The sequence below is a fragment of the Entamoeba dispar genome, genomic scaffold, assembly GCF_000209125.1.
Source record: "Entamoeba dispar SAW760 scf_1105229460757 genomic scaffold, whole genome shotgun sequence".
Lineage (NCBI taxonomy): Eukaryota > Evosea > Mastigamoebida > Endamoebidae > Entamoeba > Entamoeba dispar.
The window spans coordinates 224-11,890 of NW_001854352.1; the positions used below are offsets into that span (position 1 = coordinate 224).

Below are 11,667 nucleotides of genomic sequence, written 5' to 3' on the forward strand. Positions count from 1 at the left end.
CAACAAACATTATTTGGTGGAAAAGAAGGAGCAAGTGCTTTAGCTCATTTAATAAAAGCAAAAGTAATTCCTGATTGTGTAAGTTCAATATGGGTATGTTGTGTTGATAAAAGATATGAAAATGGAAGAAATGGTAAATTTTCTGTATCTAAACAAAATATTACATGGTCAGGTGGAAAACTTAAACCAGATATAGATGATGAAAAAGGATTAACAAAATATTTAATTATTTATTTATGTGCTAAAGATAATGACTATATGATTAAAAAACAATAATTCAATTATCTTTTTATAATTCTTAAATCTCCTGTTAAATTATCTATTTTTAATACTTCATTTTGATTTATAGATTGATATAAATAATAAGCAACAGAATTTGTAGCTGATCCTGCTGTTTGTCTATAAATATATCCAAAATTTTCTTTAGAATATCCTTTAAATATAATAATTGTTGCAATTTGTGTTTTAAATGATGGATTTAATGCTTTCCAAATATGTAAATTCACAATAATTGTTGTTTTTAAATGTCTTAATCTTGTAATAATTTCTCCCCATGTTTTATCTTCTTTCATTAATGCAAATGATGCATCTTCTAATATAATTAATAAATGTTTTTCTTGTGGTTGTTTATAATATTGCATTAATGCTGGCATAAATTTTTCATAATTCATTCCATAAATTGGTGTTTTAATTAAATCTTTTAATTCTTTAAATGTTTCATCTTCTCCTGCGTTTTGTGATACATAGATAATCGCTTCATATTGGTGTTCTATTTTGTTGAGTTTCGCTAATTCTTTCATAATAAATGTTGTTTTCCCTGCTCCTTGTTTCCCTATAATAATATTAAAACTATTATAATAAAAGAATATTTGTCGATGAACTCTTTTAATTTGATTCTCTCCTTTAATATTACTTAATCTTTCTTTAATTTCTTTATCTATTTCTTCTTCTCCAATATCATCATCATCATCTTCTTCTCTATAATCATTTATATCATCATATTCAAAATTATCAAATTCCATAAACTAAAATATAAAGATTGAATTATTTAATAGTTTGTTTGAAAAACTTCTAGTCTTTGTTCTAATAGTCCATTTCTTATTTCTTCATTTGTTTTCATTTCTTGAATATATAAATTTCTTATTTTCTCTAATTCTTTTCTTAATCGTTTATTCTCTGAAATAATATCTTCCATAATATCATTTGGATTATCAATCACTTGTCTTTTAATATATTGATTCATTTTATCTTTTTGATTTCTTGTTTTCTTAGGTGCTGCTTGTTCTATCAGTGGATTACTTGGTCTTATCATTGCTGGTGGCATTTCATTAATATCAATTACTTGACTTTCAACAGTGTTTTGTGGTGTATTGTTCATATTCTTATTATTTGTTTTTTCTTGATTTTCTTGTTGTTTAAATATCATGTTGAAATATTATTCGTGTCATTCTATATTCGATTTTCTTCTTTCATGAGTTTTATCAACTAGGGTCCTTTCATTATTATCATAAATACATCATTTCAAACTCATTATTTCATTTGATCAAATGACAACATTAAAAGATATTCTCATTACACTTGCTGGTTATGAAATAGATCAACCAACATTAGAAGAAGCAATTAAACTTCAACAAGAAATTGCAAGTTTATTACCATCACTTCATGAAGAACATCAGAAAAAATTAATGAAACAAGCATATTGGAAATGTGTATGGTTAATAAATACTTTAGCACCTTGGGTTAATAAAAATGATTGATTATTTTATACAAAATTATTTATTAAATTAATTCAATTAAATTTATTTTCATTTTCTCTTATTCTTCTTTGAAGATATTATTGAATGGAAATATAATCAAATTATATGTTAAATTTATTAGTTATTATGTGTTAGTATTGAAAAAATAAATAAAATGAGTTAAAAGTCAATTGAGAACCGAACCAAAGTCCGAAGTTAATTAGAATTCATCACCGACTTCATCATATCTTTGCTCCTTGTTGGATCTGTCATAAATAGCGAAGGCCACTGTGTGAGCTTGCACAATTCCGTCTCTTAGGAACCACAAATCAATGTATGGGCTATAACGATCTATCAAACTCCATTCTAAATTATTGATTCCAATATCTGTCATTTTCTTTAAGAATGCGATTATTACACAATATTCGTCACGTATAGTGTCGGTATTGACATTGTAGTTTTGCATATAATAACATTCTTGGTACATTTCAAACAAATCGTCGAATGAATAATATCTAGAAAGAAATGATGTGAAATCTATCATAAATTTATATTCTTTATCTGACAAATCGATTAATGCGAGTCTGTATCTATCACATAGACAATAATAATTATTTATGTTAATTCCCATTGTTATCGTTTGATGATACAATAAAACTCACAGTAGTTTAAATACTCAGTTGGAAAGATACCTAATAGGACATTCAGAATATTGTTTGAATGGAACAGGATAAATAAATAGAACATATTCTATAAATATAATTTAAATAATTAAATGTATCTATTCATAATCGGTAAAAAGACAGAACATTAGGGTTAAAAATTAAGAGATATGAGACCAATAATTATTAGATATGAGGTAATAAAAATAAATGATATTTAAAACAATATTTATAATGATCTAAAAATAGAACACATTCTATAAATAAAATCTCAAATAAATGTTATATAAAACAACTTAATAAAATTTACTTTTAATGCTTAATATGATGATATCACACTATCGTCAAATTGTACCATAAAAAAATTATTATAAAAAGAAAAAAATTAAAATTAATTTCTAATTTAAGAGAAATAATAAAAATAGATAATTAAGTATTAATAGAAATATCTTCTATTGTTCCTTGCTCAGTGGAGATTAATTAATCACATCCCTTCGCTTTAAATGTATCTGTTCTTCAACTATTGGATTATTCTTTGCTTCTAGTTGTTGAACTGTGAGAACTTTCTTTTCTCATTTTTGATGTTGAATAGAGTATTTTAGACACCCTATTTAGATATTCATTATTAAATTTCTTTTTAATTTTGATGAATATTAAATTTATTCTTCTTTATTTTATTATTTTAAGAGAATATATAATTACTACTATATTGCTTTGGGCTAATATTCTTTTAGCCTCATCCACTTGACCCTTTTCCTTTGATAATCTTTCTTATATTATCAAATATACATGTATTCTAACAAGTAATAATAACATCTTTATAAATACCCATTCGTTTATTGTCAATGATATTCTGTAATTGTACATAATAAACACTGCTATTCTTGAAGTACTGGGTAAGATGTTTTTCTAACCAAACGCAACGCCATAACCAGTCAATAACTGGGGGTCAAAGGCTGATAATATTTTAGTGTTCTGTGTGGTGTCTCTGGCATGATATCTTCGAATCCCAAAAGTAAAAAGAAAGAAAATAAAAATGAAAAATGAAATAAGAAAATTTAAGAATAAAATATCTAAACTTTTTTAAATAAAAAAAATAGTCTTTTACGTTTTATTATTTTTTGTAGTTCTAACTTTGTGTCAATCATTAAACTTAGTCAGTAATATTCAGCAACACTGATCAAAGATATTTAATTAACAACATAATCAAGTGGTTAGTGTTAATAGTTTATATAATTAGGATTTAAAATTAAACAACAAAATCTCATCAAAGAAATATTATAAATAAAGAAATATCTATTGTTTAATACAAAAATCATATAAACTAATGCCATCAAATAAAGAAAATGAAATAGTACTATACAAAGTTGTGAATTTATCAAATTAAATGCCTTGAATTAAAAACTGTTCACTTCTGTGAGCTGTGAACAACAAAAAAAAAAGAATGATTAAATGAAAATAAATAACTGATGAATTGAAAAATAAAAATAATATAATTCAAAATATATAATGTTATACTGTAATACGTGTTGTATTACTTTTTAATTGTAAAGTACAAAAAATGCTATATCTTAAACAAAATAAAAGAGGGCGAAGTTGTAATTTAAAACTAAGATAATAATTATGAAATTGGTAATTAAAACTACGTCAAAACCAGCAAAAACAAAATCTAATAAATTCATAGATGGATATAAAAAGAGTTTCATTTAAATTTATTATATATCAACAACAAATGAAAGTGTTAGTAATAATATATAATATGTACAAAGAGTGTTGATAAAAAATGATGACAAAACATTTCAATAATATAGAAAAAAGTAATGAATAACTGTACACAACAAAAAAAGTAAAAAAGGATAGAAGAAGTTTAAAAATAAAGATAAATCAATCTTTTTTTTTTAAAGTTTATTATATAAATATACAGATAAGTGTATTAAAGATGTACCTTATTCTTTAAACATAAAAAAAAATTTAATGTGATTCTTGAAAGGTTGAAAGTAAAATAATATATACCGATTAATTGATAAAAAGTTTCAATAATATAATACTAAATATTCTAAAACCAAAACAATAAACAATTCATTTGTTATTGGAACCTTCATTAATTAAAAACAAAAAGATTAGGTATTTAATAAAATACTTAGATTACAGTCATGAAATATTATACTACTAAGTATCAATCTACATTAGTGAGTAGAATATTTTCATATCAAGAAATAAACAAAATAAATATTAATTATGTTATAATTAATTTAAACGAAGTATTTAAATAAATACTAAATAAACGGAATAAGGACTACGTCCTATGATATTGGTGAATAACTTAGAACTGAAGACAAAGAGTTATTTTAATTTATGTAAGAATAATTGTTTTCAAGGTTATTACTAAAAATAATAATGAATTGAAAATAAAAATCAATCTTTTTTAATACCAATATTATTTTTTATGTATGAAATATGTAATATTGATATATAAAATAGTTACATTTTGATATAAACATTATAAACAGAATCCATGAGTCGAATATTGTATAGCACAAAAAGTAAATTTTACTTTAACATAACTTTAAAAATTACAAATTATCAAAACTCTGAAAATTGAATGATTGAATCATATTCATTATTAGAAAATATTTTTTTCGTTAAAACAAGAGTTAACTATTCATAAAAACAACAAAACCTTTCCGTCATTATCAAGCAAATCTAGTTTATCCCGTTGTATTTTTTTTTTCATTTGAAAATTGTGTAAATTAATGAACCTAATTTCCATTTTTGTGTTCACTTTGATTCTACTTTATTTACAACATAAACTCCAATCAAATTAAAGCAAGTTTTATTACCTTTTTATGTTAATACATTTGTTCCCTTCAAAGTTTAAATCTATTTTTATTTTTGTTTCTTTTTTTTTTTGAGGATTAAAAAAAGAATTAACAATTCAATTTTGTTTCGTGAGATCGAAAATTATTTATAAAATCCATTAAATTGAATAATCTGTTAGTTTGTTTCAGCCTGAAGTTATAAATAACTTATCGAAATATTAGAAGAATATTAAAAATGAAAACGAATATAAAAATAAGAGTATTTAAAGTTTCTTTAAAGTACTAATTATTCACCAATTAAAGTTATGCTAGGTACTAAAGGCATTATTGCTATTGTGGCTATAGCCTCTGCTATTGTTACAGGAGTAATCATTATTGTTGTCGTTGTCACACTCTCTGTGGTCTTAACTAGAGACAACGTTGAAGAAACTAACCTTGTTGATATTTCTGATATTATTACTAACGACCCACAAATGACAAATGAAATGGACACTTTAGAGGTTATTTCTTCTTCTAAATTTAGTGGAACAAAACCAAAGGAATGGCAAATGAAATACACAAAATATCCATATTGGAGGTGTGGACTTACATTTACTAATGAAGAAAAACAAAACATTATTGATGAAAATAAGGAATATATGAATTCGTTATTAGAACTTATTAAGAGTGGATCATTAGGAAGAATGCCAGAAAAATTTGGTGGAGAAAAACAATTTGAAGCTGATGAAGTTAATTGGAATGCTGATAGATTAGAAGTTAGATATGGTGTTTTCGGTAGAGTTTTTGGTCAAAGAGCTGTTGCATGGGCTTTTCCAGGGGAAGTAGTCACAATTAAATTCCCTAAAGGAATGAGTTATAAAGGAGTTCAAGTTAGTATTGGTAAATGTAATCATAATCCTAGTGACCAATGGTTAGACAATATTAGTAGGTGGTCAAATGATAGAATGCCAATTGATTCAATTGGATTTGATTTAGGAAAAAATACAACTGAATCATATATTATTAATGACACATTTAAAATAGGTTCACCATTTGGAGGTATGGTTTATTTAAGACTTGATGCAACATTTACAAATTCATTTTATGTTACGTTCAGTAATGTTGGAAGGGCTCCAATTATTAACTATAATATTACGACAAATGAAGAGTGGAATAGTGTTTTGAAAAATGCACCAGGAAATGTTGCAGAAATAAGAACTCCAGGAAATAGACTTGTATTTACTTCAAGACACATTAGAAATTTGGAAGACGCACAATACATTAGTGATTACTGGTTAAAAGCTATCAGTATTTCTAACTATGCTGTTACACTTGAAAACATTCCAATCACATTAAACTTTGATCAAAGAGTTGATGCTGGAGCTGCTGTTGCATTTGTAGGAAGATGGTTTACTCAACACCCATCTGATTGGGCGTCTGGATGCGTTAACAAAGAAGGATTAATAAATTCTGGAAATTGGGGACCATTACATGAAATGAATCATCACATGCAAGGAACTTATTTAAGAGGAGGAAATTGGGGTATCAAAGAACCAGGAGAAGAAACTAATAATGTTATGACATCAATTAATTATATTTTGTATACGAATATTGCAGGACATAGAAATCAAGGGCTTAGTGGTTGGAATTATGTTTCTGATGGCTATTCTACAATATATAAAATTCTTAATGGTGAAAATGATCAACCTCATTTAAGGTCTTATGTTAATATTGCACATGCATTTGGAACAGATACTTTAATTGCTTTAGTTAAATCTTATTATGGGTTATGGTATGAAAATAATTATGAAGGTGAGTATTCAATTAAGAGAGATTCAACTTCAGCTTTCTGTTTGTTAGCTGCAATTGCTACAAAAAGAGATACTAGATATTTATGTTCTCTTTTTAAATACGATATACAACAAAATGTTTCAGAAGCAATTAAAAACATGAATTATCCAACTTATTATCCATTCTTCAATGTTTATGCTATGAGTTACAATGGAAATTATTATGGAAGAACATATAAAATTCCATATGGTACAACTAGATTGAATTTTACAGCAACCACTGCTATAGATCCAAGTGCAACTAGTGTTAGTTACACCATTAAATCTGGTTTAACTAAAGGAAAGTTAGAACAAGTTGAAGAAAATGTTTATGATTATACACCAAACTTTGGAGCAGATGAAAATGATACTTTTGTTTTGAATATTGATTGTATCGTTAATGGAGAAAAGGTACATATTGAACAAGACGGAACATTTGAACTAGACCCACATCAAGTAGAGTATGAAGTTTATAAAGATGTTAAAACAAAAGATATGGAACAAGCTCTTAATACTATTCAGAATAAAACTTCTAATTATACTGGTACGTCTACATTCTTTGGAATTGGAAATTATGATGATGGAACAATGCAATCAATGTTAGTAGAAAAAGGTAAACTGATAGTTCCAACATCAGGATATTATACATTGTTTATGAAAGCAGATGATTTAGGAAGGTTGTTGTTAAATGTTAATGGAGAGTATGAACAATTATTAAATGTTAAAACATATCTTGGAGGTTATTCAAAAACTATCAATGGAACTTATGCAACTGTAAAATTAGAGAAAGATACTGAATATCCATTTATTCTTTACAACCTAAATACTGGAGGACAAGGATTTATTAGAATAGGGTATTGTTATCAAGGAACAGATCAGTCTAGTGTTAATGTTTCTAAATGTAGTGTATTAGATATTGGAAGCTCTATGATCCTTAATGAAAAAGTTAAAGCAGGAGCAAAAGAACCAGAATTTCAAATACCACCAATTAAGTATAGTAGACCAACAAGATTCTTAACCAATGCATATAGAACTATTCCAAAATGTTTGAATGGTGATGATGATTGTTCCATTAAATGTATCTCATTGCCACTTAAACAAGATGATTCAAACAAATGTTCTAATATGTTTGATGATAATTACTCTACTATGTATCATTCAAGATGGACTGGAGGTGGAACTACTTTCCCAGTTAATTATACATTTGAATTCCCTGAAAATGTAACATTTAACAATTTGTATATTCATCACAGAAGACCTCAAGATTCATGGGGATACTTTGAAATATTTATTAAATCTCCAGAGACTGGTGAAATGAAGTTATTAGAAGAGTATAATCATCAACAATCTACTACAACAGAGATTGATTTCCAAGATTTAATTACAACTGATAGCGTTCAATTTATTGTATACAATAATTCAAATGGTGGAAATTATGTTAATGTAGTTGAATTGTCCTTTAATATTAAGGAAAGTTTTAAGAATTATACAAATTCATTTGGACCAAATATTAAGAGTCAAGGATTTAAGAAAGTCATTACACCAGGTGCTTCAGGAGGATATCTTGCAGTCAATGAACATGAAGGAAAAGGATCACTTTGTTTCAAAGCTAAAGTCACTAAATTTGGGCTTTATGGATTTAGAAAACCAACATCTGGAAAATTTAGAGTTACAATTGATTCTCAACAAGGTGAAGTTACTAGCCAAAGTTATTTCTCTGATTCTGAAAGAACATTATTCTATACTCATACTTTTGATGAAACTGAAGCAAATAAAGTTCATGATATCTGTGTAGATGTTGTTGAGGGAACAATTAATCTTGATATTATTGGTTCTTCTTAAACATTATTTGAAGATATTTTCATTTTAAATTAATGTTTATTTAAATTCTGTTGTGAAAATTTTAATCTATTTTATTAAATATTGAATGGTGTATTTTTCATCTTTATAGAAAAGTTAATTGTAATTTTGATTGTATTTTATAATATAATACCTCTTTTCATTTTCATATCTCATAGATATTTTATTTGTTTATGTATTAATAACCCAAATAAAATACAGCTCACTAATTTTTTATGTTCTCTTCAATTCAAATTTATAGATAAATAAAATGATATTTTTTTTAAATTTTAATTCTTAATCTTTCTCTAAAATTATAAATTAGTACTCTTGATTACCTCTCTAAAATATAAAATAATAGTTATAATTTAAATTATTATTGAAGAAGATACCCTTCATAGTTAGAATCAAAAATTCAAGACAATCAATAAAATTTATCATCTTAGATTATCTCAAAATAATAGTGATAAACAAAACATTAAAACATTTATAACTTTTAGTTAAAACAAATTTAAAATTAGTTGTTAAAACTAAAATACAAAACATTAAACTCTTCATAACATTGTTTGACCTTTTGTATGAAAAATTTTTTAAATTAAATTTAATAACTCAACTTATCAAAAAATTCTTTGAAATAAACTTCAAAAGATATTTTAATAAACACTAAGGTTCATTAACGGTTAATACTTTTAGTTGAAATTGGAAAACTAAGAGTTTTGAATGTGTACCTTGAATAAAATCTTTCTGGCATTAGTAAAAAGAAGTATAAAGATTAAATAAGCAGACGAGTTAAATCATAAAACATTCAAAATGTCCTTTCAAGAAAGAAACTAAATAGATATTTATGAAAACAGTTTTATCAGTTTCTGAGGTATTTTTTTCTGATACTAGAAACAAAAAACTTCTTATACTGTAAGTCTTCTTGTAATCATTTTATCAAAATAGAATAGTAAACATTTTGAGTATATCAACAATAGTATTATTGTATAACAAAAATAAAAAAATAAATTTTGGTTTAATTAAAAAATATTTTTCAAAAGATATTTTTAGAATATACGAAAAAAAATGACAGGCAGTGAGTACAAAAAGAAATATAAAAATAATGAGAAATATTATTCTTGAAAAGAAAAGAGTAATAAATAAAAATAACGAACTAGGAAAAGAAATAACAAAAACGAATTTTGCCTGTCAAGTATTTCTTTTATTTTTGGAACTTAAAATATCTAACCAATTAAAGTTATGATCAACTTTATTATTATTGGATTACTTTGTGTTACTTTTGGATTAGGCCAAGGAAATGATGAGTATTGTGATTTTGACTGTTTTATCGAAGGACTGTCATTTACAGTTGATTTAGAAGGAAAAATGTCTACAATGGGATATAATATTCCATCATTAACATTTGATGGAATGACAGTGAACCAAATTAGTGGTTCGACTGATAATAAAGATGAACCAAAAGCTTTTAATGCCTCTATTACTTTACATTCATTACATGCTATAGGAGATATTTTAAAAGAAAGTAGTAATAAAAAAATTGGATACATGGAACTTAAATTAACTGATGCATCAGCTGGATTTAGTATGGGATTTGATAGTTATGATTATTGTGGATATAATTTAATTTCTGGAACAGAACCATCTATAACTATTGACTTAAACACTAAAAGTGCTAAAATTGATTTAAAATGTACTGATTGTGGAGTACTTGATTCAATTGTACTAGGACTTGGAGATTTCTTTATTTCTATTATCAAGAATTTCTTACAGAAAATAGTCAATAATAATATTGATAAAGTTAACCAAATGGTTAAAACTTCCTTAGATGAAGTATTTCTTAATATTAATAAGAATTATACAGAAAAATATATAAATAATACCCAACCTCTTAACATTCCTATTGAAGATGGAATGATGAATGTTACAGAAAGTACCTTTTTTGATATGTTATCATGGACAACAACAGAGTTATTAGGTGGAAATAGTTCATTAGGGCTAAATCAAATTATAGATAGATTTACTCATAACACAGGTAGTATTGTTGCAGGAGGAGGTGATGATACTTTTAAAGAATTAACTGATGAAATCATTTCTGGATTAACATTTAATGGAATTGAGTGGCCAGAAGTTAATGGTACTATAGATTTTGGATTAACATATTTTAATGTTAGTGGATTAGATACATGGTATGGACTACAGTTTTTCGAACCATTAAGAGATACTCCAGTAAGTAAAGAAAATAATGAGTCAATGTGTAGTATTGAACCTAATTGTGACCAACAACTAAGAATTGCTTCTGGATTGAAAACACTTGACATTTTTATGACATTTTCTATTAATGCAACTGCTAATAGTTCTTCAATATCAACAAATGGAAAGAAAATTCATGAAGAAGCAGATTTTCATGTTATTGTAACAAATAATGAAATGGAAGGAAGAATTCAAATAGCTATTGTAGATGGTCAATTTGAAAACTATACTAATAATATGTGTACTAATGGAACTTGTTGGAGTGCTTTATTGGATCATCATGGAACTGGGGTTCCTATTGTATTATTAAATACCAGTATTGATTATATTGGAATTACTGCTGCATCAGCTTATCTTGAAGATGGAATTCAACAAATTATTAACTCCATTGCTGATGTATTTATTTATAATTACAAACCAGTTATTCCTGCTTTTCTTAATGGCCTTATAAATGAATTTGCAACAGTAAATATTAATAATATGTTCAATGAATCTTTAGGTGTAGAATGTGAAGAAGATCCCGACGAAATTATTTTAGGATATAAACCTTCTG

At 25.7% G+C, this 11,667-nt stretch overlaps 4 protein-coding genes across 4 annotated transcripts in view, besides 19 other annotated features; 2 read left to right on the forward strand and 2 right to left on the reverse strand.

Annotated features, from left to right (window-relative positions):
- Window positions 1–215: 215 nt before the first annotated feature.
- Window positions 216–238: a sequence feature (AT_rich).
- Window positions 239–281: 43 nt separating this feature from the next.
- EDI_238790 (uncharacterized protein) lies at window positions 282–1,426 on the reverse strand (the record flags this gene model as incomplete). Its single annotated transcript, XM_001737647.1, has 2 exons — window positions 282–1,025; window positions 1,070–1,426. 2 exons carry the CDS (start codon window positions 1,424–1,426, stop codon window positions 282–284), a joined length of 1,101 nt encoding a protein of 366 aa, XP_001737699.1.
- Window positions 834–871: a sequence feature (AT_rich).
- Window positions 957–1,014: a microsatellite.
- Window positions 1,427–1,740: 314 nt separating the features above from the next.
- Window positions 1,741–1,806: a sequence feature (AT_rich).
- A 150-nt stretch (window positions 1,807–1,956) lies between these two features.
- On the reverse strand, window positions 1,957–2,483 carry EDI_238800 (uncharacterized protein; the record flags this gene model as incomplete). Its single annotated transcript, XM_001737648.1, has 2 exons — window positions 1,957–2,326; window positions 2,395–2,483. The coding sequence occupies 2 exons, from the start codon at window positions 2,481–2,483 to the stop codon at window positions 1,957–1,959; spliced, it is 459 nt and encodes a 152-aa protein (XP_001737700.1).
- Window positions 2,484–2,487: 4 nt separating this feature from the next.
- Window positions 2,488–2,513: a sequence feature (AT_rich).
- Window positions 2,514–2,596: 83 nt separating this feature from the next.
- Window positions 2,597–2,634: a sequence feature (AT_rich).
- A 120-nt stretch (window positions 2,635–2,754) lies between these two features.
- Window positions 2,755–2,805: a sequence feature (AT_rich).
- Window positions 2,806–2,815: 10 nt separating this feature from the next.
- Window positions 2,816–3,407: a repeat region.
- A 2-nt stretch (window positions 3,408–3,409) lies between these two features.
- Window positions 3,410–3,468: a microsatellite.
- A 407-nt stretch (window positions 3,469–3,875) lies between these two features.
- Window positions 3,876–3,909: a sequence feature (AT_rich).
- Window positions 3,910–4,264: 355 nt separating this feature from the next.
- Window positions 4,265–4,319: a sequence feature (AT_rich).
- Window positions 4,320–4,612: 293 nt separating this feature from the next.
- Window positions 4,613–4,655: a sequence feature (AT_rich).
- Window positions 4,656–4,784: 129 nt separating this feature from the next.
- Window positions 4,785–4,878: a sequence feature (AT_rich).
- A 644-nt stretch (window positions 4,879–5,522) lies between these two features.
- Window positions 5,523–8,867, forward strand: EDI_238810 (antigenic protein NP1, putative; the record flags this gene model as incomplete). Its single annotated transcript, XM_001737649.1, has 1 exon — window positions 5,523–8,867. One exon carries the CDS (start codon window positions 5,523–5,525, stop codon window positions 8,865–8,867), a length of 3,345 nt encoding a protein of 1,114 aa, XP_001737701.1.
- A 55-nt stretch (window positions 8,868–8,922) lies between these two features.
- Window positions 8,923–8,950: a sequence feature (AT_rich).
- Window positions 8,951–9,116: 166 nt separating this feature from the next.
- Window positions 9,117–9,160: a sequence feature (AT_rich).
- Window positions 9,161–9,207: 47 nt separating this feature from the next.
- Window positions 9,208–9,245: a sequence feature (AT_rich).
- A 200-nt stretch (window positions 9,246–9,445) lies between these two features.
- Window positions 9,446–9,472: a sequence feature (AT_rich).
- Window positions 9,473–9,855: 383 nt separating this feature from the next.
- Window positions 9,856–9,913: a sequence feature (AT_rich).
- A 190-nt stretch (window positions 9,914–10,103) lies between these two features.
- Window positions 10,104–11,667, forward strand: part of EDI_238820 (uncharacterized protein) — a gene marked incomplete at both ends in the record, with an annotated part of 3,219 nt that continues 1,655 nt past the window's right edge. The window contains one exon of the mRNA XM_001733341.1: window positions 10,104–11,667. This exon is cut by the window's right edge and continues 1,655 nt beyond it. Coding sequence (XP_001733393.1) covers window positions 10,104–11,667 — 1,564 coding nt within the window.
- Window positions 10,702–10,743: a sequence feature (AT_rich).